The sequence below is a fragment of the Sus scrofa genome, chromosome 17, assembly GCF_054392235.1.
Source record: "Sus scrofa isolate SSC_HxYL_T2T_F1_AM1 chromosome 17, Sscrofa_HxYL_maternal_Yorkshire_Landrace_v2.0, whole genome shotgun sequence".
NCBI lineage: Eukaryota > Metazoa > Chordata > Mammalia > Artiodactyla > Suidae > Sus > Sus scrofa.
Window position 1 is genome coordinate 25,649,823 of NC_139399.1, and position 23,176 is coordinate 25,672,998.

Consider the following 23,176-nt stretch of genomic DNA (forward strand, 5'->3'; position numbering starts at 1 on the left):
AGTCAATTTTTGTTTATAATGTGGAAGAGGAGACTAGTTTTGCATGTGGCTCACCAGCTATTTGTTTAAAGATTTTTCTTTTCCCCACTGACTAGTCTTGGCATCCTTGTCAGAAATCGATTGAGTATAGATATGAATTTATTTCTGGACTCCAAATTCTATTTCACTGATTTAATAAGTCTGTTTTTTTGCCAGTACCGTTGCTTTGGTTACTGTTGCTTTGTAGAAAGTTTTGAAATTGAGAAGTATGAGACCTCCAGCTTTGTCTTCTTTAGCAAGATTGTTTTGGGTATTCTTGGTCCTTGAATTTTAGGATCAACCTGTCAATTTCTATAAAGAAATCACCAGGAATTTTGATAGAGATCGTATTGCATCTGTATATCAATTTGGGGAATGGTGCCATCTTAGCAATATTGTCTTCTGATTCATGAATACAAGATATCTTTCAATTTATTCAGATCTTCTTTGATTTTCTTCAGCAGCATTTTGTAGTTTTCATAGTGTATGTACTTATTTTGTTAAGCATATTTGTCAGTATTTTATTCTTTAGGTGCCATTATAAATGGAATTGTTTATTTCATTTTTGAATTGTTCATTGCTTGGTGCCTAGGAATAAAATTGATTTTATCAATTTAGAAGGTATCCTCTAACCTTGCTGAACTCATTTATTAGTTCTATTGGCTTTTTAGTAGATTCTTTAGGATTTTCTGTATAAAAGATTATGTCATCTGTGAATAGAAGTAGTTTTACTTCTTTCCAGTCTAAATACCTTTTATTTCATTTTCTTTTCCTAATTACCCTGGCTAGAACTGGAGAAATAGCAACATCTTTATTTTCACCTCCCTCTAACTGAAATTCTCCATTTACTTTGATTATGAACATTGATAATAATCCATAGTACTGTTAATGGTACCTCTGATTCTGGCACCAATATAAACCACAAATATTTTTATATCTCATTATTTATTATTAAAGAGCTCTCAAAATGTCTTTATGATTCTCAGTAATCGTTTTTGTGATTATCACACTTGCCATTAGATCTCATAATTTAATACAATAAAACACAATTAATAAAGAACATCACATATTTTCCATATTTTGGTAACTCTAGCTCATATAGTTTTTCATTGTTATTCTTTGCATTTTATTTTATGCTGTAAAAGTAAGTATCTAAAGAGCTCCATGGTATGGACAAGGTCAAGAGAAGGTGATAGTGTCAGGAAGTTGCAGACGTCCCAGAGCCTGGAATCTAGAGAACATTCCCTCTTCTCTGTTCCTGTTTAGGATTATTCACAGGGCAGGGATATTCTCTTCAATCTTTAGGATCCTCTGCCTAACAGCTTCACTCGTAAGTTAGAAATGGAGGAGAAGAATTATCCAGTGTCTTGAATAATGATTAGCTCAGTCTTTATTAAGGCAACTAATAAACTACGTCTATGCTTTTGTTCCACCAGATACCTTCTCAAGCCAGATTTCATGAGACGGCCCGATCGAACATTTGATCCCTTCTCTGAAACGCCTGTTGATGGGGTTATTGCAGCCACTTGTTCAGTGCAGGTAAGGCTCCTGCGCCTCACAGAATAGTATAAATGGGTATGCAGGTGGTCTTGGAAAAGTCTTAAGAAATGATAATTAAAATATTCCATATCATGTTATAAGATCCCTATGTGGCTCTCAACTTTGTTTTAAAAGTCTTCCTCTTTTTCTTGATATATATATATATATATATATATATATATATATATATATATATTTTTTTTTTGTCTTTTTGCTATTTCTTTGGGCCACTCCCGTGGCATATGGAGATTCCCAGGCTAGGGGTCTTAGCGGAGCTGTAGCCGCTGGCCTATGCCAGGGCCACAGCAACGCGGGATCCGAGCGTCTGCAACCTACACCAAAGCTCACGGCAACGCCAGATCGTTAACCCACTGAGCAGGGGCAGGGATCGAACCCGCAACCTCATGGTTCCTAGTCGGATTCGTTAACCACTGCGCCATGACGGGAACTCCAAGACATATTTTTTAATAGAGAAATTATTAGCTACTTTTAATGAAATACACCAGATCAGGAAATATCTAGCAGAGGATGTGGAACAAAGGGAACTCTTTGGCCATTGATGGTGGGAATGCAAAATGGTGCAACCACTTTGCGAAACCATTTGACGGTTTCTTGGAACACTCAACAGACTCTTACCATAAGATCTAACATTAGCATTTTTTGGTATTTACCCAAATGAATTGAACACTTATACCTATACGAAAACCTACAGAGGGATGTATATAGCAGCTTTATTCATAATTGACAAAATTTTGAAAGCAACCCAGGTATCTTTTCATAGATGAATAATAAATAAACAAACAGTGGTACATCCGGACAATGGAATATTATTTAGCTCTAAGAAGAAATGAGCAATCGAGTCATGAAAAGACATGGATGGAACTAAAACATACGTTACTAAGTGAAAGAAACCAGTCTGAAAAACTGACATACTGTGTGATTCCAACTATATGACATTCTAGAAAAAGACAAAACTATGGAGATGATAAAAGAGACCACAACTTGGAGGGAGGAAGTAACAGGCAGAGCACAAAGGATTTTAGGGCAGTGAAACTATTCTGTATGATGTAATAGTGTATATATCTATATATACATATATAGATTATGTATGTATATATAGATGTATGTACTGTTATAGTAGGTATGCATCATTATAAGTTCTTCCAAATCTATAGAATGTACAATACCAAGGGTAAAGCCTAAATGCAAACTATGAATTTTGGGTGATAATGAAGTGTCAATTCAACTTCAAGTTCATTGATTATAACAAATACACTATTATGATTGAAATAACCATAGTAGGGGAAGGCGTATATGTGAACTCCGTATTTTCTTCTCAATTTTGCTATAAACCAAAAATTAAGTTTATTAATGAAAAGATAAGGACTATATGATTCCATTAATATAAAATTCTAGAAAATGCAAACTAATGTTGTCAGTGGTTTTGTCTAGACAAAGATGAAAGGGATGGATGATAAAAGGGCACAAAGAAACTTTAGGAGGTGATGGAAATATACATTGTCTTAATCGTAGTGATAGTTTTACAGATGTGCTTGTGTGTCAAAACTGATCTCATTGTACGCTTTAAACGTGAAGTTTATTTTGTGTTGATTATACATCAAAAAAATTTCAAAATTATTAACTATCAGATAATGTGGAAAAAAACTAATAAATGGCTGTAGGCATTTGGAAAGTAAATGAAAAATAGTCTCTCCAGAGCTTTGTTTTCAGAAATTAATACTGGTCTTTATAAAAAATAAATAAAAATAATAGGATTCTATCTGGCAGTTGTCAACATCAGTTTAGCATTGCTTTTCTTTCTGTGTGTCTCTTTTCAAGACTTTAAAAAGAATTCAGGGAAAAAAGTGCCTATGGCATGACAGAATTTTGGAGCTGTGATGAGATCTTAGGATATTTGACTTCATTGCTTCATTTCATGGGTGTAGGTAATTAGGTGAAGATGCTGTGGACACTATTGTTTTGTATCACTTGATTCTTGCATATTTCCCTCTTTCTTTTTCTAGATGATTCTCGAAGGTAGAACCTCTGCCTAGAATAGTTTTTGCACGTAGTGCTTGCTCAATGATGTTTTGCTTTAATAAAGAAGGAAATACATTATTTCCATAGATAATTAAAATTTCTAAAGATGAACAGAGAATGTGTTCCTTACAGATTATTCTTTGCTACTGATGATCACACCGAATTCACTTCTCTCATCCTCTTTCTGTGCTTCTCCAGGTCATATCAGGTCAGTTCTTATCAGATAAGAAAATTGGCACCTATGTGGAAGTGGATATGTATGGGCTGCCCACCGACACTATACGGAAGGAATTCCGAACTCGCATGGTGATGAACAACGGACTCAATCCAGTTTACAATGAAGAATCATTTGTGTTTCGGAAGGTAGGGTATCTTCTATGCGTCAGACTCACCCTGCTAAGTTGGGAGCCATATTTTAGCGTGTAGACCCTGCGTGACACAGGGACAGTCATTCAACCCAAATCTCTTCTTTTCGCCTTCTTCTAAGGCATAAGTTCTGCAGCTACCACGTGGTTGCTGTTTCTGTTTGTCCCTGTCTCCCTTTTGGCTCTTATTCCTCCTTGGAGAAGCCAAGTACCCCACATGGCAGTGCCAAAGTTCCAGGTTTGCAGTCTGCTCAGAGTCTCCTCCATGATGGGACACCATTATACGTGAGGGAGCCCTTCCCTGCCCTGGAAGCACCTGGTAACTTGCACTGTTCCTTTAGTCCAGAAGATGGGTAGGATGTTGCAACAAAGCTAAGACCAATACATGTCCTTAACTGGGTCAGTTGGTAGTGTACTGTTTCTCCACGAAGTGTGGTACCCGTTGCTACCACAGGTTCTGTGTCATGTGCTGTATTGGCTTTCTGGTTTTTTTCCTCCATGTTATGTCTTGATCCTAAGTCCAGCTGGTCATTCTTGGTAAGGATGCAGTTGTTAATCTTGTAACCATTTTCCCAGTTGTTTCTCTTCTGTCAGTGTATACTGAACACCCCATGACTGGCACTGCTGTCTCCAAGAATGCCTGTGTTTCTCTCTCACAGTTGTCCTATTATCCTGACCAAAAAGCTTCCTTGCTCCTTCACTAGGTACAGGTCTTCCAAGTGTTTCTGCTCCACTTGTATGGCATACAATACAGATAACCAGCTTTTTATTTAACAAAAATAGTATCAGCCTCAGAATTGGACAACCGTTTTACAGAAACCAGATTATAAAAGATCAGTGTAATTCAACGAAGCAAACCATTTTGAAATGTAGGTTCTCCCTGTTACATAAATGCTGTTGTCCATACAACACTTCCCCATTTTCACCTTCTCTTCTACAATCAGAGTATAGTGTAAATTGCATATACAGCTTGGATATGTCTTTTTTTTCTTCCAAGGTTTTTCAGTTTACGATAGGTAAATTTATCATCAGTATGTCCAGTGTTTGGAGCATAATGAATAATCCCTACACACATTTCTAAAAATTCAGAAAGTTATTTTTGAGGTATAGGGGAATAGCTAACTTGGTTTTTACGTGTAGTAATACCGACCCCATAAACAGGATCCCAGTTTTGGATCCTTCCCTGGTCTTTAGAGGTCACATTGCCTTTCACTGATGCCAAGTGCTTTAACTTTATGTTCTTTCTTGCTGTTACTATTCTTGTTCTGTATGTTTATCTCAAAAGGTAAGCCCGCATTCACCACATGAAGAAGAGTACAATGACTAAAGTCGGCTAATTTCAGCTTGGTTTCTCCTTTTCATCTTCATGAAGTTGGAATTAAATTTTAACCCCTAGGCATAAATAGGCAACCAATTCATTGTCCAGCTTTAGACACAGTGCTCAAATCAGCCAAGATGTCCTAGCTTGCTCATAGCCGATGAAAAGGCATTCCTGATTAAAAACATTGGAGTTTCTTTTACTGTGTTGCCCTTTTATATCTGAATAGGGATTCTGCTGTCTGAGCTCAGACTCCCCCCCTTCTTTTGTGGCTGTCCTGCAGCACATGGAGTTCCCAGGTTAGGGGTTGAATCCGAGTCGCAGTTGTGACCTATGCCACAGCTGTGGCAATGCTGGATCCTTTACCCGCTATGCCTGGCCAGGAATTGAACCTTTGTCCTGGCACTGCAGAGATGCCATCACCAATCCTGTTGTACCACAGTGGAAACTCCCTGGGCTCAGGTCTTATGTCCATTTACTCAGTTTGGGGAGGGCAAGAGTAGACGTCTAGGGTATATGTTAATGTTTCTAGCTACCTCATCTTACTCTATTTAATATCCCCAAAATATGTTAAAAACTGGGGAGTGCAAGGTAAAGGGAGAATCCTAATTTATATATAAATTGTCTTTTATACATAAGGCATTTCCTCAAAGATACTTTCCATATTCTTAAAAACATAGCTAGGGGAGTTCCCGCTGTGGCTCAGTGGTAATGAACCCAGCTAGTATCCATGAGGATTCAGGTTCAGTCCCTGGCCTTGCTCAGTGGGTCAGGGATCCAGTGTTGCCATGAGCTGTAGTGTAGGTCACAGATGTGGCTCAGATCCTGTGTTGCTGTGGCTGTGGTATAGGCCGGCAGCTACAGCTCCGATTGGACCCTAGCCCAGGAACCTCCATATGCTATGGGTGCGGCCCTAAAAAGCAAAAAAAAAAAAAAAAAAAAAAAAAAAAAAAAAAAAAACAGCAAAAAACTAGATGTCAGAAGCAGCTTGGTAGTAGGCAGATCACAGGATTAGAAGCCAGGAGCCCCAATATCCAGGCCCAGCTGTCACTGACCATCCCTGACATAAAGGAAAGTCACTCTATTTCTCAGGGTCTCCTTTTGCTCATTCATTACATGGATGGATGGGGACAGAGGGCGAGGGTTGGATTAGTGAGCTTTTGCATCTGTTCCTTCTAAAATTTTCAGGAAATGATTTCTAGGAAACCTGTTCCAATTACCTTTCTCAATGGCTTGAGCACTGTGGCTTATGTAGTATCCTGTAGGAATGTGAATTGACCATGGGCTTCTTTTCACCATAAAGAAATCCTTAAAAATGGTATGAATACAGTCCAGATTTCTAGAGCTGTAATTTCTTGGGAGCTGCATTCCAAAAATCAGTGCGAAGTACGGTTTCTTGTCGGCAGGTGATCCTCCCTGACCTGGCGGTCTTGAGAATTGCAGTGTATGATGACAACAACAGGCTGATTGGCCAGAGGATTCTGCCCCTGGATGGCCTTCAGGCAGGCTATCGACATATCTCCCTTCGAAATGAGGGAAATAAACCTTTATCACTGCCAACAATTTTCTGCAATATTGTTCTTAAAACATATGTGCCTGATGGATTTGGAGGTAAGTTAAACTTTTAAACAGAATATTTGCGTGTGTGTGTGTGTGTATTTTTTCCCCCCTAAATTGCAAAATTATAATGGTTTTAAAAAAGTCTCTTCTTGGAGTTCCCACTGAGGTGCAGTGGGCGAAGGATCCAGCATTGCTGAAGCTGTGGCTCGGATTCAGTCCCTGGACTGGGAACTTCATATGCAGGGGTGTTGGAAAAACAAAAACAGAAACAAAAAAAAAACAGCTATTCCTGCCAGTGCTGCCAACCCTTGTAGCCTCGAAACCTTGTAGCCTTGAAGCCTAGATTATCATTAAGGTTCTTTTTTATTTTAAAAAAAATTTTATTGGAGTATAGTTGACTTACAATGTTGTATTAGTTTCAGGAGTACAGCAAAATGCATCAGTTATACATATACATATATCCCATTATTTTTTCTGATCCTTTCCCCATATAGGTTATGACAGAGTATTGAGTAGATTTCCCCACCATTATTTTATGTTTATCAATTTTCACAAATATTTTGGGAAGAATATATTTACACCATCATCTAGAGGGGGAAAAGACATAAATAATGTAGAACCATAGGTAGCTTGTCAGTTGATTTCACTAAAAGATTTAAGTGGAACTCACCTATCAACATGCCTGTATTTTTTTCCAAATCCACAGGAGAGTTTACTTTCACAAAAAAAAAAAAAAAAATCCCAGTCACCATTCCATACAAGACCACCTTTGGTTATACTAAGTATGGAAAGGAGTCAAAAGTTGGACCAGTTCATAGGCGTTTGCTTAAACCCAAACATATTAACATTTTATAACCCCCAACTTTGCCAAGAACATTAAAAGAAAACAAAGATCCTCTATATTCTCAGAGTGTAGTGAACCATAAGGAAACAGTGCAGCAAAGTATATCAAATTAACAAGGATTCAAGTCCTGACTCTCCACTACTAGCCGAGTGACCTTGGGACAATGACATCACTTGTCAAACTGCTCATTTCATGGCCTGTAGAGAATAGGTACTAATTCTGTCTTCCTCATAACATCCTTGTGAAGTTTGTACTCAATATCACATATATAACAAGCTCAAAAGTGTGTGCACACGCACGTGCACATATGGGTGTGTGTGGCTCCAAATCTAATTTTCTGTACTGTACTAGAACACATCAGAGTTTTGTTTGGAGAACTTTGGATTATTGTGCGGTGTGTTTTTAATAACGCAGACTTCTCTGAAGGACAGATTTTCTGCAACTAATACTCAGTATTTAACAACCTGATTGCAGGTTCAAAAAATAAAGTCATCCACGAGGATTTTTTTTTTTTTTTTTTTTGACTGTGCCTGCAGCATGCAAAAATTTCCAGGCCAGGGATCAAATCTACAACACAACAGTGACCTGAGCCACAGCATTGACAATGACAGATCCTTAACCGCAGAGACTACCAGGGAATCCTGGCCATGAGGATTTTTCAGTTTGCAAAATCCAGAGTAAAAGATTCCTTTTTCCTTCCCTTTGTTTTTCACTGAAAAAAAAAAGGGTATTAGAAGCTGTAACACAGAGGGACAGATATGAGCATATGGAAGAGGCTATGGGGCTGGGTAAGCAGATCAGAAAAGAGACAGGAGACTGTGTGTTGAGGAATGTGTGTTGGCCATGGAGCATCAGCAAATGGATTAAATCATGTTCCACATACTCGCACTTAGAAAGCAGGTGGGCAGGTGGTACATAATACCTAATTCATTTTAGAAATACTTGTATAAACAAATATGTTGGGAAACATAAAATTCTGCCTCTACTTTTCAAATGAAACTCTCGAAATCATTCCAGGGAAATGGGCTGTTGGAATAAAAAAGAAAAAAATATATAGTTTGTTGAGCTCCCACTTTGTGCCGAGCACTTTACATAAATGAGTCCAGAAATGTGAAATTATTTAGAATGGATGTAAACATATGTAGGTCTGTGCTGATGAAATATCTGTATTTATCATGTAGCGTATTACTAGTGTCAATATTATGTACGTATTGATTCAAATCTCTAAAAATAGTTTTAGAAGTGTCTTCTCTTTGTCATTATAGTATTACTATCAGAGGCATTGGAAATTTCTATATGGTCTTATCCTTGATGGGATTCTGCAGTTGATGACCTAACCTCAGATTTGATGTTCAAAGATGTTTATTCAGAATTCTCTGGTCATTTCTTTTATAGGTGAAGAAACCCAGGGCAGACATTGTGAGGGTTTAGTTAAGGGACTTACCTGAAAATAACAAAACAAGAGTATGAGAGCTTTTGCCAGATCTCTGGTCTTCTTTACAGCCTCTTAATGTACACAATGTGTTCATATCATATTCAGATGTGAACATTTATATGCTGAATAGGCACATTAGGAAATCTCTAGAGTCCCTGTTCCCAAAAACATTGATATTCCTTGTTGATTTTATAGGAAAAAGTGCAAAATGAAACTCTGCACCATTGCATTCTAGCATTTTCTGGGAATAGGAAGAAAGTGGTCGGAGTTCCCATGTGGCTCAGTGGAAATGAATCTGACTAGTTCGTATCCATGAGGATGCAGGTTCGATCCCTGGCCTCCCTAAGTGGGTTGGGGATCTGGCATTGCTCTGAGCTGTGGTGTAGGTTGTACATATGATTCAGATCTGGCGTTTCTGTGGCTGTGGCATAGGCCAGCAGCTACAGGTTTGATTTGACCCCTAGCCTGGGAACCCCCATATGCCACGGGTGCAGCCCTAAAAAGACTCCCCCCCAAAAAAGTGGTCATTATACATCATCAATTTTTATATGGCTAAATAAAGATAATATGAGTTCATTCATTCATTCCACAAATACGTTTAGCTGGTTTTATTCTGTAAAGGACAAAGTAGCTAAAATATGTATCAGAAAAAGATTCTGACAGCACAAAAAATAAAAGAGATATTATCCATAAATCTCCTTTCCAGAGGGAACTCTCTTACCATATTGGTCCTTTTACTTCCAATCTCCATTTCTTCCATTTTATTTTTTCTAACATTGGATCTTATTGTACATACTTATTTGGGTTCATATTTCAGACAGTTAATCTTTTTTTTTTTTCACACTATGCAAAGTATTTTCCCACATCATGAAGTATTTTTATTGGCTGCATGGGATTCCATTTCATGTATGCTGTAATTTATTATGTCATTGAAGCACTGAAGTCATTTCTATTTTTTTTTCTTATAAACAATATTGCATCTGAGAACCTTAAATGTAAAGCTTTGGAAATATTTGCATCTGTTTCCTGAAAGTGAATTCTTTGAAGTGGATTTGTTGCATTAAGAGTGCATACAGGAGTTCTCGTCATGGCTCAGCAGAAACGAATCTGACCAGTATCATGAGGATGCAGGTTCGATCCCTGGCCTCTCTTAGCAGGTTAAGAATCCAGCGTTGCTGTGAGCTGTGGTGTAGGTCACAGACATGGCTCAGATATGGCATTGCTGTGGCTGTGGCATAGACCAGTGGCTACTTGGACCCCTAGCCTGGGAACCTCCATATGTTGCAGGTGGGGCCCCAAAAAGACCAAAAAAAAAAAAAAAAGAGTGCGTGCATATTTAAAGCTTTAGATACAGCTTGACAAATAACTCATCAGCAGTGTATGAGCTATAACTTTTGTTTTCATTTACTAGTTTAATCAGTAAAAATGGGATATCATTGATAAATTCATTTAAAATATTTTTTCAAAGGAAAAGATGATTTCAACAATTTTTTTTTTTTTTTTTTTTTTTTTTTTTTGTCTTTTTGCTATTTCTTTGGGCCGCTTCCGCGGCATATGGAGGTTCCCAGGCTAGGGGTCTAATCGGAGCTGTAGCCACCGGCCTACGCCAGAGCCACAGCAACGCAGGATCTGAGCCGCGTCTGCAACCTACACCACAGCTCACGGCAACACCAGATCGTTAACCCACTGAGCAAGCGCAGGGACCGAACCTGCAACTTCATGGTTCCTAGTCGGATTCGTTAACCACTGCGCCACGACGGCAACTCCTGATTTCAACAGTTATTTAGTGAATAGCCTGGGCAAGAGAAGTAAAGTTGAAAAAGTCAAGTACACTAACCATCAAGAATTTTCCAACCTTCTACAGATATGCATACATATGTGTGTGTATACATAGATGAATGTAACCCATTGTATAAGTGCCCCAAGGGTTGTAAGATGGAAGGTGTTTGGAGCATTGAACCAAAGACTGATTGACTGATTAGAGTAGGGAGGTTTGGGTGGCTATTTGGGCCTTGAAAGATGAACAGTACATCACAGCAGAGAGGCAGACCAGCTGTCTCCCAGACAGGGAGGCAGCCCAAGCCAAGGCCTTGATGAGGACAGTGCTGTACAACAGAAATTGAAGAAACGTTTGTAAATCAACTATACTTTAATTTAAAAAATAAATAAAAATAAAGGTAATGGGACCAAAAAAGGAAAGTCCTGGATTACCGATTCATTCTGAAGAAGCTGAAACACAGGATGTTTAGCATTAAAACTGAAAAGATCTAGTGCATATTTGATGTGTCCTCAAAATCTAGTGTTACTCAGGAAGTTCCTGTCATGGCTCAGCGGTAATAAACCTGGCTAGGATCCATGAGGTTGTGGGTTCGATCCCTGGCCTCACTCAGTGGGTTAAGGATCCAGCATTGCCATGAACTGTGGTGTAAATTGCAGACACAGCTCGGATCTGGCATTACTGTGACTATGGCATAGGCTGGCTACAGCTCCAATATGACCTCTAGCCTGGGAACTTCAATAGGCTGCAGGTACAGCCCTAAAAAGACAAAAAAAAAAAAAAAAAAAAAAACCAAGCAAAACTAGTGTTACTCAGCAAGAACAATGTGCTGTTCCTGTTGAATGGTTTGTCACCCTCAGGAAAATACTCATTTTTTTTTTCAGGTACTGAGTAATGTGGTAAATTATGTATTCTTGGCTTTTAGGTGGGTCCATTTGTCTAAGATCACTCCACGAGTTTATATCCAGCTACTGAAGTAAGACATCTTAGGCCTGACCAAGCTAATTAAGTCCTAGCTTTTATAGCCCACCAAATACTTACCCTGGGAATTATATTTTTAATTAGATTGTTAAATGCAAACAATTTTCTAAAACCATGTCATAATGTCAGACTATGTCATAATGCAGCATTATTTGTATAAAGATTAGAAATAACTTAAATCTATCAATAGGGATTAGTTAAATATGTTGTAACACTCCGTAGAATATTATGCATCCCTTAAAAATAACTTAGCTCTCAGTATTTGAACATAGGAAGATGACAGTGACGTATTGGTGAGTGAAAAGGTAAATTGTGAAATAATCCCATTATTTACAAAAAAAAAAAAAAAACCCTTCTATCTGTTTACACTTGTACATAAAATGCATGAAAAATTCTAGAAGGCTGCATACCCAAAGTTAATAGTGTAACCATTGTTTGAGAGTAGAGGTGAAGGTTTAGTTGAACTTCCCTACTGCATTGAACAACATCCAGGAACATCACAGAACATGCACTGTCCAATACGGCAGGGCTCTGCTTCTTACTTGTGAATTGTGGTGGTTAGAATGGTATCTTATAACTTCCAATAGCGGATTTACATTTATGAGTCAGACTGAGCACATTTTGTATGTCTTTGGGTCACTTATCTTCCTTTGCCTGAAAAAATACTCTAGTACCCTTTTTTGTTTTGTTTTGTTTTAAAAATTGAGTTGTTCCTCTTTCCCTTGGGTAATTGTTTAAATCAAGGTTTAATTTACTTACCGTTTACTTAAGAATTTCCAAAGTGGTCTCGAATACATTTTGTTTTATTTTTTTAAATTATTATTATTATTATTGTCTTTGGAATTTTAGGGCTGCACCCACAGCATATGGAGATTCCCAGGCTAGGGGTCTAATCGGAGCTGTAGCTACCAGCCTACGCCACAGCCACAGCAATGCCAGATCTGAGCCACATCTGCAACCTACACCACAGCTCATGGCAACGCCGGATCCTTCACCCATTGAGCAAGGCCAGGGATCAAACCTGCAACCTCATGGTTCCTAGTCAGATTCATTTCCACTGCACCACTATGGGAAGTCCTCAAATACATTTTAATGTCTAGATAAGGTTCTATGAATATAATGGTTGAAGATTCAAAGACTATTTTTTCTTGGTCCACTGTTATTTCATTCTACGTAGCAAGTGCATAAGAACCTTGACACAGCCTCCTGGCTTACTGGCTCTCTGACCTTGATAAGTTAATAACGTTATGTTTCATTGTCCTCCTTACAGCTCATGTTATGTTGTATGTCCCTGTAACAGCAGTCCCCACCTCATAAGTGATGATGAAATAAGCTCTTGGAACAGTACCCAACCACAGCAACCAACCCTAACCCTAACCCTCCATTAATTTTTTTTCCTTTTATTTATTTTCATTGAGCTAAAGAAAAATCCATTGGTTCCGTTTCCTCTTCCCCAACTTTTCCCTTGAATTTGCTGAAGTATATTATTTTTGTCACAAGCAACCCATTATCTTAAGAAAAATCTCTTAATCCTCTGCTATGAAGTTTCAGAATTCTGATGTACTAGTAGTATTACCATGATTATCTTTAAGCATCAGCAACTCTATGTTCTACATGATTTTAAAATATATTTTAAATCTCAGTAATCTCAGTCATATTAGCTGGGTGGCAATAAGAAAAATGTTCCTAAATGGTTTTTACAAGTTAAGGCAGTTCCAAATGTAATGTCTGGGCATTTACAGAAGCTTCTGTTACTTACCTGGTAGGGTTCTGTGTTGTAAAGTCACCATATTATGATGCATCTGTCCTGCTGAGGCAACTAGGTTCTTTTGCAGTTGCTCGTAATAACTTCTGCTTTCTTACATGTGATGCTCCTTAGAAGCCTTGAATCTGGGCTGCCGCAGTTTCCCTCCTGACAGATGTCTAGAGCCAGTGTTTTCTCCCGACCCCCTTCCATTCCTGTGAGTTCCCTGTTTTCCTTCCTTGCCCATTCAGGAGGCAGAGGCAGGAAATTCTACTTCTTCTCATTACTGTAATATTACAACATCCAAGACAGAAAAAAGTGAGCAAAGATAGCTGCTAGAGCTTCTGCACTCCTTGTTCAGAATCTTCTCTTCCTGAGCTGCCTAGCTGTAAAGCATCTCTGAGCTGAAGACAGAGATGAAGTCTCTCAGAAACTAAACTTGACTGGGGGAGGGATAAATTAGGAGGTTGGAATTAATGTATACACACTACTGGAGTTCCTGCCGTGGCACATCGGAAATGAATCCGACTAGAAACCATGAGGTTGTGGGTTCGGTCCCTGGCCTCGCTCAGTGGGTTAAAGATACGGTGTTGCCATGAGCTGTGGTGTAGGTCTCAGACATGGCTCTGGCATAGGCCAGTGGCAGCAGCTCCAATTAGACCCCTATCCTGGGAACTTCCATATGCTGCGGGTGCGACCCTAAAAAGACAAAAAAGACACACACACAAAAAAAGTATACACACTACTATATATAAGATAGAGAAGTAACAAGGACCTACTGTTACCACAGGGAAATCTACTCAGTACTCTTGTAATAACCTAGATGGGAAAAGAGTCTGAAAAAGAATGAATATATGTGTATGTATAACTGACTCACTTTGCTGTACACCTGAAACTTACACAACATTGTAAGTCAACTATACTCCAATAAAATTTTGGAAAAAGATCAGTTTGGGGAAAGAGAATAAAAGGCAAAAAATATTGTCGTTAAAAAGAGATGTTCATAGTCGAACAGACCGAGAACCACTGAGCTATAGGAAGCAATCAGTAAATGACTAAGGAAAATAAAAGAGCAAAGAAACTAAACTTGACTATGAAAAATTGGTCAAAGGTCAAATTTGGAAGACGACTGACTAAGCATGAATCAAGAATCTTCAGTTAAGGAACTCCCTTTTGGCACAGTGGGTTAAGGATCCAGTGTTGTTACTACCATGACTCAGGTTGCTGCTATAGCACAGGTTCAATCCCTGGCCCAGAAACTTCCATGTGCCACAAGTGTGGTTAAAAAAAAAAAAAAAAAAATGAAGAAGCCTCAGTTGGATTTTTGCGATATTCTCTTTTTACTAAACATAGAGTAAAACAGACTTTCTCTTACTTTCACGCATACACAAGGTAAAAGCACTAAGTCAGGTGCTAAGGTGCATTTTCCTTTGTCAAATCCAGTGGGACTCAGAGTGCTGGGTGATCTGTGATGCTTTTTTTAAATTTACTCTTTATTAGAGTACAGTTGATTTACGGCGTTGAGTCAAATTTCTGCTCTACAGCATGGCAGGTGACCCAGTCATACATATGTATACATTCTTTTTCTTATATCACATTTGCTGCTTTGTCTGCAGATGCAAATGCCGCTGACAATGGCACCTACCATCACAGCAGCATTGTCACAGTAAGCCACTGCTGTTGGTGATGGGAAACAGTCCCAAAGCTGGTGATGATTAAACAAGAGTTAGTATTTCTCCTTTTCCACCTGCTTTTGCTTTGATGGGTTTCATCATCTTTATTTCTTTTATTGTTACTGAGTGGTTTGGAGGAGAACAAATAAGAGTCGATGCTATGCTTCCCAGAGTTCATTCAGCACCAGTATGACTTGTCTCATTCCAGGCTGTATCTCCTGAGCCTCTCAGCTCTTGTTCCTTAAGCAGTGCTATAGATTTTCTCTCCACTTCTGCAGCTAGGCTATTTTATGTCAGCAAAGATGAAGTGGCTCTTTGTTTATTTGCCTGGTTCCCCTTTCAACCCCTTTACGATGAAAGATACAACCTAGCAGGAAAGGGATGTTTCTTGTTCATTCTTCCCAGAGTTGCTTTCTAACCCCTTTGCGAAGATAGTTGGATGTTTCTTACATAAGATGGTTCCAGAGGAGGAATATCCATTATTAAGAGGCCATTTGTGAGATATGATACAATATGAAGATTTCCATTTTGTCCTCTCCTTCATGGATGCTAAAATGCCTTATTCTTTCTGCCAAATATTTGGTGAAGAACCAATTCCCATAGCAGTGATAGCCATTTTATGACTTCTTCTGAGCTACAGAAAATAGTATTAAGAACGCCAAGAAGAATAGCTCTGGTGAGAAGGGGGCAGGATGGATTATGGTGAAATACATTGAGAATTGCTAGGCTAAGTGAATTTAAACACATTTTTGCATAGGTCCTTGAAATACACTGAGAATGTCTGAGAAGAGGGGAGACACGAGCATTTCCTGATCATACTTGACCCCAGGATCTATTGTCCATTGGACCTACCATATCTTTTAGCATTCCTGGAAATGCAGTTTGGGAAATGCTCAATCACTTGGTAGGAGGTAAAAGAGCTAGTCTAAAATCAGAGGTATAGGATTTGTTGATCTTTATTAACATCCCTTTGCAGCCAATGGGAAACATGTACTTTTCCTGCTTTTTACCTCTTGATGAGATAGAAACAGTAGACTGGGAAACGGGAGGGAACTGGGGCCAGGGGGCCAGGAATGAGTACATGGGATGGAGGGCGGGGTGTGTTTCCTGTGCCGTGGTTAGTGCTCACCACTGAGGCACCCAAGTGCCTTAAATAGCAGTGGTTAAACAAACAAGCAAACAAACAAAATCCAGAGTTCACCTAAAAAGTCAGTAAGTATCTGGAAATCTGTACCTAGGAACCGTTATCTACATTGCAGTTCTTGGGGATAACTAAATTGATGCTTTCAACTTTATATGGAAGTGAAGATGGGTGGGCGGGAGGGAGGGGGGACAAAGACAGAATATACGTGGAAACTCCTCACCAGGAGACCAGCCTTTTGGAAGTGGCCCTAAACCCCTCAATAGCTGGAATTTTTAAAAAATATACAATTAAGTACGACTTCCATTAATTCCAGAAGAACAAAGGAAATGGAAAAGACTTGGGGTTACAAGGGGGAGTGGGGAGGAAGTGGAACGGAAAGAAGGTTTGGGGTTCGTAGATGAAACTATTGCATTTAGAATGGATAAGCAATCAGGTCCTGCTATACCACACAGGGAACTATATCCAGTCTCTTGGGATAGAACATGATGGAAGATAGTATGAGAGAAAATATATATGTGTATAACCGGGTGACTATGCTGTACAGCAGAAATTGACACAACACTGTAAATCATCTATACTCTAATAAAATTTCAAAAAAAGAAATAAGCGGAGTTCCCATTGTAGCGCAATGGAAATGAATCCGACTAGGAACCATGAGGATATGGGTTCGATCCCTGGCCTTGCTCAGTGGGTTAAGGATCCAGCATTGCCATGAGCTGCAGTATAGGTTGCAGACTCGGCTTGGATCCTGCATTGCTGTGCCTATGGTGTAGGCCGACAGCTGTAGCTCCAATTAGACCCCTAGCCTGGGAACCTCCACATGCCGCAGGTGTGGCCCTAAAAAGAAAAAAAAATCATCTTCCTAAATTCTATATCAATCATACAGTTGCTTTTTAAAAGTATAATTATTGCTTCAATATGTATCACCAAAAATAAAAAATACCCAACAGATGTTGTATTTTTATTTTATTTGTTTTTAAAATACTTAATAAACATTATCATCCTGTCTCTTTTTTAAAAAAGAAAAAAAAATTGGTTTCTTTTTTAAAAAAAAGTTTCTAGAGCTAAGAATCTTGGAAATCTTAGCTCACCTTTGTGGGTTCCAAAGTTTGCGCACACATCCCTACCCTTTAAGATGTTCAGTGTGGTTATTCCCTAGACAGGCCGGTTCACACCCCAGGCACTGTCAATCCATGTTTAAAATTAATTCTTGCCACACTGGTTTGTCCTGTGGAACACTGAAGTACACAGGGTATAGCCAGCCGTGGTGGTCTCCCACTGTGAGGGAAGATGCCCCATGAAATGTAGCTTGGCACCAAAGAAAGATTCCAGGTTTACTTGAATATGCAAAACTTTGGCCAAGAATATGCCAGATTTCTTTATTTAACTGCTTCCTGAAATATTTTTTCTGGGCTGAAGCAAGGAAAAAAGTAAGTAACATTTTCAAATAGAGTTATATAAGTATAAAGAAGTATGATATGTTGAGGTATGGCTTCTCACTTTCTGGTTATACATTATTTTAACTGTGGTTATTAAAATCAGTGTCCAAAAATATATCCATAATATACCTGCATATTTATCAGTCTGTCTACATCCCAATTGCCATATTTAATGGATGTACAGAAGGATAAATACATGAATAGCATGCATTTAATAAAAATGTATTTTAACCAAAAAATAAAAATAAACTCAGTTTCCTTGACTATGCAATGTATATCAAATATATATTTACATATGCATAATACACGCATATATATTGCTTATCAAAGAAGGAAACTGATTTTTATGTGTCAGCGTGTGTGTGTGTGTGTGTGTGTTGTGTGTGTGTGTATACATTTAAAATTCAGATGTAGGAGTTCCCATCGTGGCTCAGTGATTAACGAACCCGACTAGCGTCCATGAGGATACTGGTTCAATCCTTGGCCTCGTTCAGTGGGTTAAGGATCTGGCGTTGCTGTGAGCTGCAGTGTAGGTTGCAGACGTGGCTCAGATCCAGCATTGCTATGGCTCTGGCATAGGCCGGCAGATACAGCTCTGATTCGACCCCTAGCCTGGGAACCTCCATATGCGGTGGTTTGGCCCTAAAAAACAAAAAATAAAATAAAATAAAGTAAAATAAAATAAAATTCAGATGTATATGCCTTTGGCCAGAGGAGAAACTGAGTTAAAATAGAAAAATTATCTAAGAGGTTAGGATAGGCCTTGACTTCTTAATCCTGAGCCCTTTTGCCCTTGGCCAAATAATTTTGGTAGAACTGTCCCAGGTGTGCCGTTGCTACCCTCTGCAGAATGAGCATCAGCCACCACATGGCAAAATTCTATGTCCTAGAAGTATCTAATTCACTATACAAAACTACTGGGAATGAAGCTCTGTTTCAAATAACCTGCTATCCTAAGCCTTGTCCAAAGCATTTAGCCCTTTTGTAATCTCCGTTTTGTCCCATGTGATTTAATTTGAACATGCCCTATTTATATTTTGTGTAATTTTATTTCCATTTGGCCAAGAGCACTATTATATTGTATTTATTATTGAATTTTATTATGTTACATATTGTCAGTTTTTAAAATGAATATATAGCTACAAATAAGATCTCATTAAAACCCCAATGATAAGGTAGAATTTCAGGATCTGAGCACATAACTTCCCAACAGTTTTGGGGATTGTTAATATTGGTCACTGAGGATAGATTTAAGTAATGATATTTATCCAGCTAATAGATCTGCAGCATCTTGATGTCTAATTGAGGCTACATTCCCATGATCCTATAGCAGATGGTGAAAAGAGCCACCCTGTCAGCTTGTCTGTATAATACAAAACAATATGTGACCTAATTTACACAATGTTTTGTAACTATATGTTAGAAAATATAGTACATTTATTATAGGTCAGAATTGTGTAGAATCTGCCCTCCAGGCTAAAACCAAAGTGAACAGGAAGAATACCCCTGGTATTCAATGAATTTCCCATATACATACTACTATGTATAAAATAGATAATCAACAAGGACCTACTGTATAACACAGGGAAATCTACTCAGTATTCTTTGTCTTTTGCCTTTTTAGAGCCACACCCATGGCATATGGAGGTTCCCAGGCTAGGGGTATAGCTGCTAGCCTGCTCCAGAGCCACAGCAATGCCAGAAACGAGCTGTGTCTACAACCTACACCACAGCTCACGGCAATACAGGATCTTTAACCCACTGAGCGAGACCAGGGATCGAACCCGCAACCTCATGGTACCTAGTCAGATTCGTTTCCGCTGCACCATGATGGGAACTTCCTACTCAGTATTCCTTAATAACCTATATGGGAAAAGAATCTGAAAAAAAAATGGATGTATGTATATGTATAGCTTAATCATTTAGCAGTACACCTGAAACTAACACAACATTGTCAATTAATATAAAATAAAAAATAATTTTAAAAAGGAAAACATTTCGTAACTGGATATAGATATTAACTGACATTTTGGTGATCATTTAGCAATATATAAAATAAATGAGCCACAGGTATGAACAGTGAGGGGAATCTAGTCAATAACTATGTAATGTGTTTGAATGGTAACATGTCATGACTAAACTTTGATTATTGTAGCTTTGTAGTATAGTTTGAAGTCAGGGAGTGTGATACCTCTAGCTTGTTCTTTTTTTTCAAGATTGTTTTGGCTATTTGGGGTCTTTTGTGCCTCCATATACATTTTAGAATTATTTGTTCTACTTCTGTGAAGAATGTTGCATTAAATCTGTAGATTGCCTTGAGTAGTGTGGTCATTTTAACAATATTAATTCTTCCAGTCCACTCCCAGTATCTTTCCATCTGTTTGTATCTTCAGTTTCTTTCATCAGTGCTTTGATTTTTGGAATACAGGTCTTTTACCTCCTTAGGTTTATTCCTAGGTATTTTGTTCTTTTTTTTTTTTTTTCTCTCTTTTTCTTTTTACAAAAAAAAAAAAAAAAAAAAAAAAAGCAGGAATATGGAAGTTCCCAGGCTAGAGGTCAAATAGGAGCTTCAGATGAGTTCTTTGCCACAGCCAGGGCAACACTGGATCTGAACAGCATCTGTAACCTGTGCCACAGCTTGGGGCAATGCCGGATCCTTAACCTACTGAGAGAGGCCAAAAACCCTATGTTGGATCCTTAATCCACTGAACCACAATAGGAACTCCTTGTCTTTTTGATATAATTTTAAATGGATTGTTTTCTTGCTTTCTCTTCCTGATAGTTTGTTGTTAGTTTTTAGTGTATGGTAATGCAATAGATTTATGTATGCTAATTTTGTATCCTGAAGCTTTACCCAATTCATTTATGAGTTCTCATAGTTTTTTGGTGGCATCTTTAGAATTTTCTGTGTGTAGTATTATGTCATCTGTAAATAATGACAGTTTTACTTCGTTTTCAATTTGGATTCTTCTTATTTATTTTTCTTCTTTGAATGCTCTGTCTAGGGCTTCCAATATTATTTTGAGTAAGAGTGACAAGAGTGGACATCCTTGTGGTTCCCATTGTGGCTCAGCAGGTTAAGAACCTGACTAGTATCCATGAGGATATGGGTTCAATCCCTGGCCTCGCTCAGTGGGTAAAAGATCTGGCGTTACACTGAGCTGTGTGTAGGTCGCAGACATGCCGACATGCTCAGATCTGGCATTGCTCTGGCTGTGGTATAGCTGCAGCTTTGATTTGACCCCTAGCCTGGGAACCTCCATATGAGGTGTGGCCCTAAAAAGAAAAAAAGAAGAAGAAAAAAGAATGGGCATCCTTGTCTTGTTCCTGATCTGTTAAGAAGAAATGCCTTAAGCTTTGCACTATTGGGTATCATGTTGACTCTGGGCTTGTCCAATAAGATCTTTATTATGTTGAGGTGTATTCCCTCCATATCCACTTTATTGAGAGTTTTAATCATAAATGGATATTGAATTTTGTGAAAAGTTTTTTTCTGCCTCTATTAAGATGATCATGTGATTTTTATTCTTCAATGTGTTAATATGTTGTGTCACATTGGTTTATTTGTGGATATTGAACCATTCTGACATCCCTGGGACAGACAAATCCCACTCTATCATGGTATATGATCCTTTTAATGTATTGTTGAATTCTGCTTGTTAATATTTTGTTGCGAATTTTTACATGTATATTCATCAATAATATTGGCTTATAATTTATTTTTTGAGTGCTATCTCTGTCTGGTTTTGGTATCAGGGTGATGCTGACTTCTTAGAATTATTTCAGAAGCATTCTTTCCTCTGCAATTTTTTTTTGAATAGTTTGAGAAAGATAGATGTTAACTCTTCTCTGAAAGTTTGGTACCATTCACCTCTGAAGCCATCTGGTCTTGGACTTCTGTTTGTTGAGAGGTTTTGTTGTTGTTTTTTTAAATTACTGATTCAATTTAATTACTCATAATTTGTTCATATCTTCCCTTTCTTTTTGATGTAGTCTTGGGATATTGTACATTTCTAGGGATTTGTCCACTTCTTCTAGGTTATCCATTTTATTGGTTTATTTAGTTGTTCATAGTCATCTCTTATGATCCTTTATATTTCTGTGGTTTCAGTTATAACTTTTTTCATTTCTGATTTTATTGACTTGAGCCATATCTCTTTTTATTTTGTTAATCTGGCTAAAATTTTATCAATTTTGTTCATCTTTTCAAAAAATCAACTCTTTGAAGATTATATAATTTTAACTAAACCATGTAAAATATGAAAAATTTCACAAAAAGGAAAGAAGCTTGATTGAGATGGAAGAATCATTTCATTATTTAATGTCTTACTAAATTGGTTTTATATTTAAAGTGATTAAAGAAGTACCTGTTGTTCCTACTGGAAGGACTACCAGTTGCCCCTCAGAAATGCCATTATTCTCTTCAGTACCCCAAACTGATTGTTTATTATTAAAGATAAGCAAGTATGTATTTCCTGACAAGCCAGTTTCATGGGCTGAAATATGCCACTGAGAAGCCAAGGCAAAGTTTATCCAATGTGGGAGCATGCTGGGAGGCCACACAGGATAGATCTTCTCTCCGAAAAGGGTTGTGGAATTCAGGGGGCATCTAAGTTTCACTTTGCCCCATAACAGTGTGGATGGGTGGAAGGAGGAGGCATCTGGGAGTCAGACACAAATGAGGTAAAGGTTCTGAGTCTACTTGATAAGTTAAACATCATACCAAGTGGGGTGACAAGGCACTCTCTGCCTCCATGTGACCTATTTGAAGTACAGCACTTTCTAGCAGTATTCATACAAAGAGAGAAAGTCATGCCTTCCAGCTAAGTGACACAACAAGGAAGCATGGAGTGAGTGTTGGAACATGGGACATTTTTTAGGACACCTGATCCATCTCCTCCACAAGTCTATGCATTATGAAAATTTAGCAGAAGGCTCTCTTCTAGATTAAAAAACATTTAAGAGCTATAATTATCAGAGACATAGTGTGGACTTTATATCTTGATTCAAACAAACTAATTGTAGATGGGGAAATATTAAGATGGGCCATGTATAATATCATAGTAAGGAATTACTACCAATTTTGTCGCAGTACTGGTATGGTTAGCCCTGAAAAAAAAAAAACTCCCTTCTTTTTTAGAGATGCATAAATATAATTAAGGGTGAAATCTTATGATGTTTGGAATTTCTCTTAAAGTATTGCAACAGAGAGAAGAGAGAGAAAGAAAAAAATAAAGGACAGAGAAGAATAATTTATAATTATCCTTATATAATTTTATTTTATAATTGTTGTTCTTCA

General features: G+C 38.0%; 1 protein-coding gene across 50 annotated transcripts in view; it reads left to right on the top strand.

Moving 5' to 3' along the window:
- Positions 1 to 23,176, top strand: part of PLCB4 (phospholipase C beta 4) — a 487,242-nt gene that overhangs the window by 416,508 nt on the left and 47,558 nt on the right. For all 50 annotated transcript variants that reach the window (XM_085003051.1, XM_085003063.1, XM_085003052.1 and 47 more), the window contains 3 exons: positions 1,455 to 1,557; positions 3,796 to 3,960; positions 6,687 to 6,891. In XM_085003051.1, the coding sequence (XP_084859177.1) occupies positions 1,455 to 1,557; positions 3,796 to 3,960; positions 6,687 to 6,891 (473 nt within the window). The remainder of the gene's footprint in view (positions 1 to 1,454; positions 1,558 to 3,795; positions 3,961 to 6,686; positions 6,892 to 23,176) is intronic.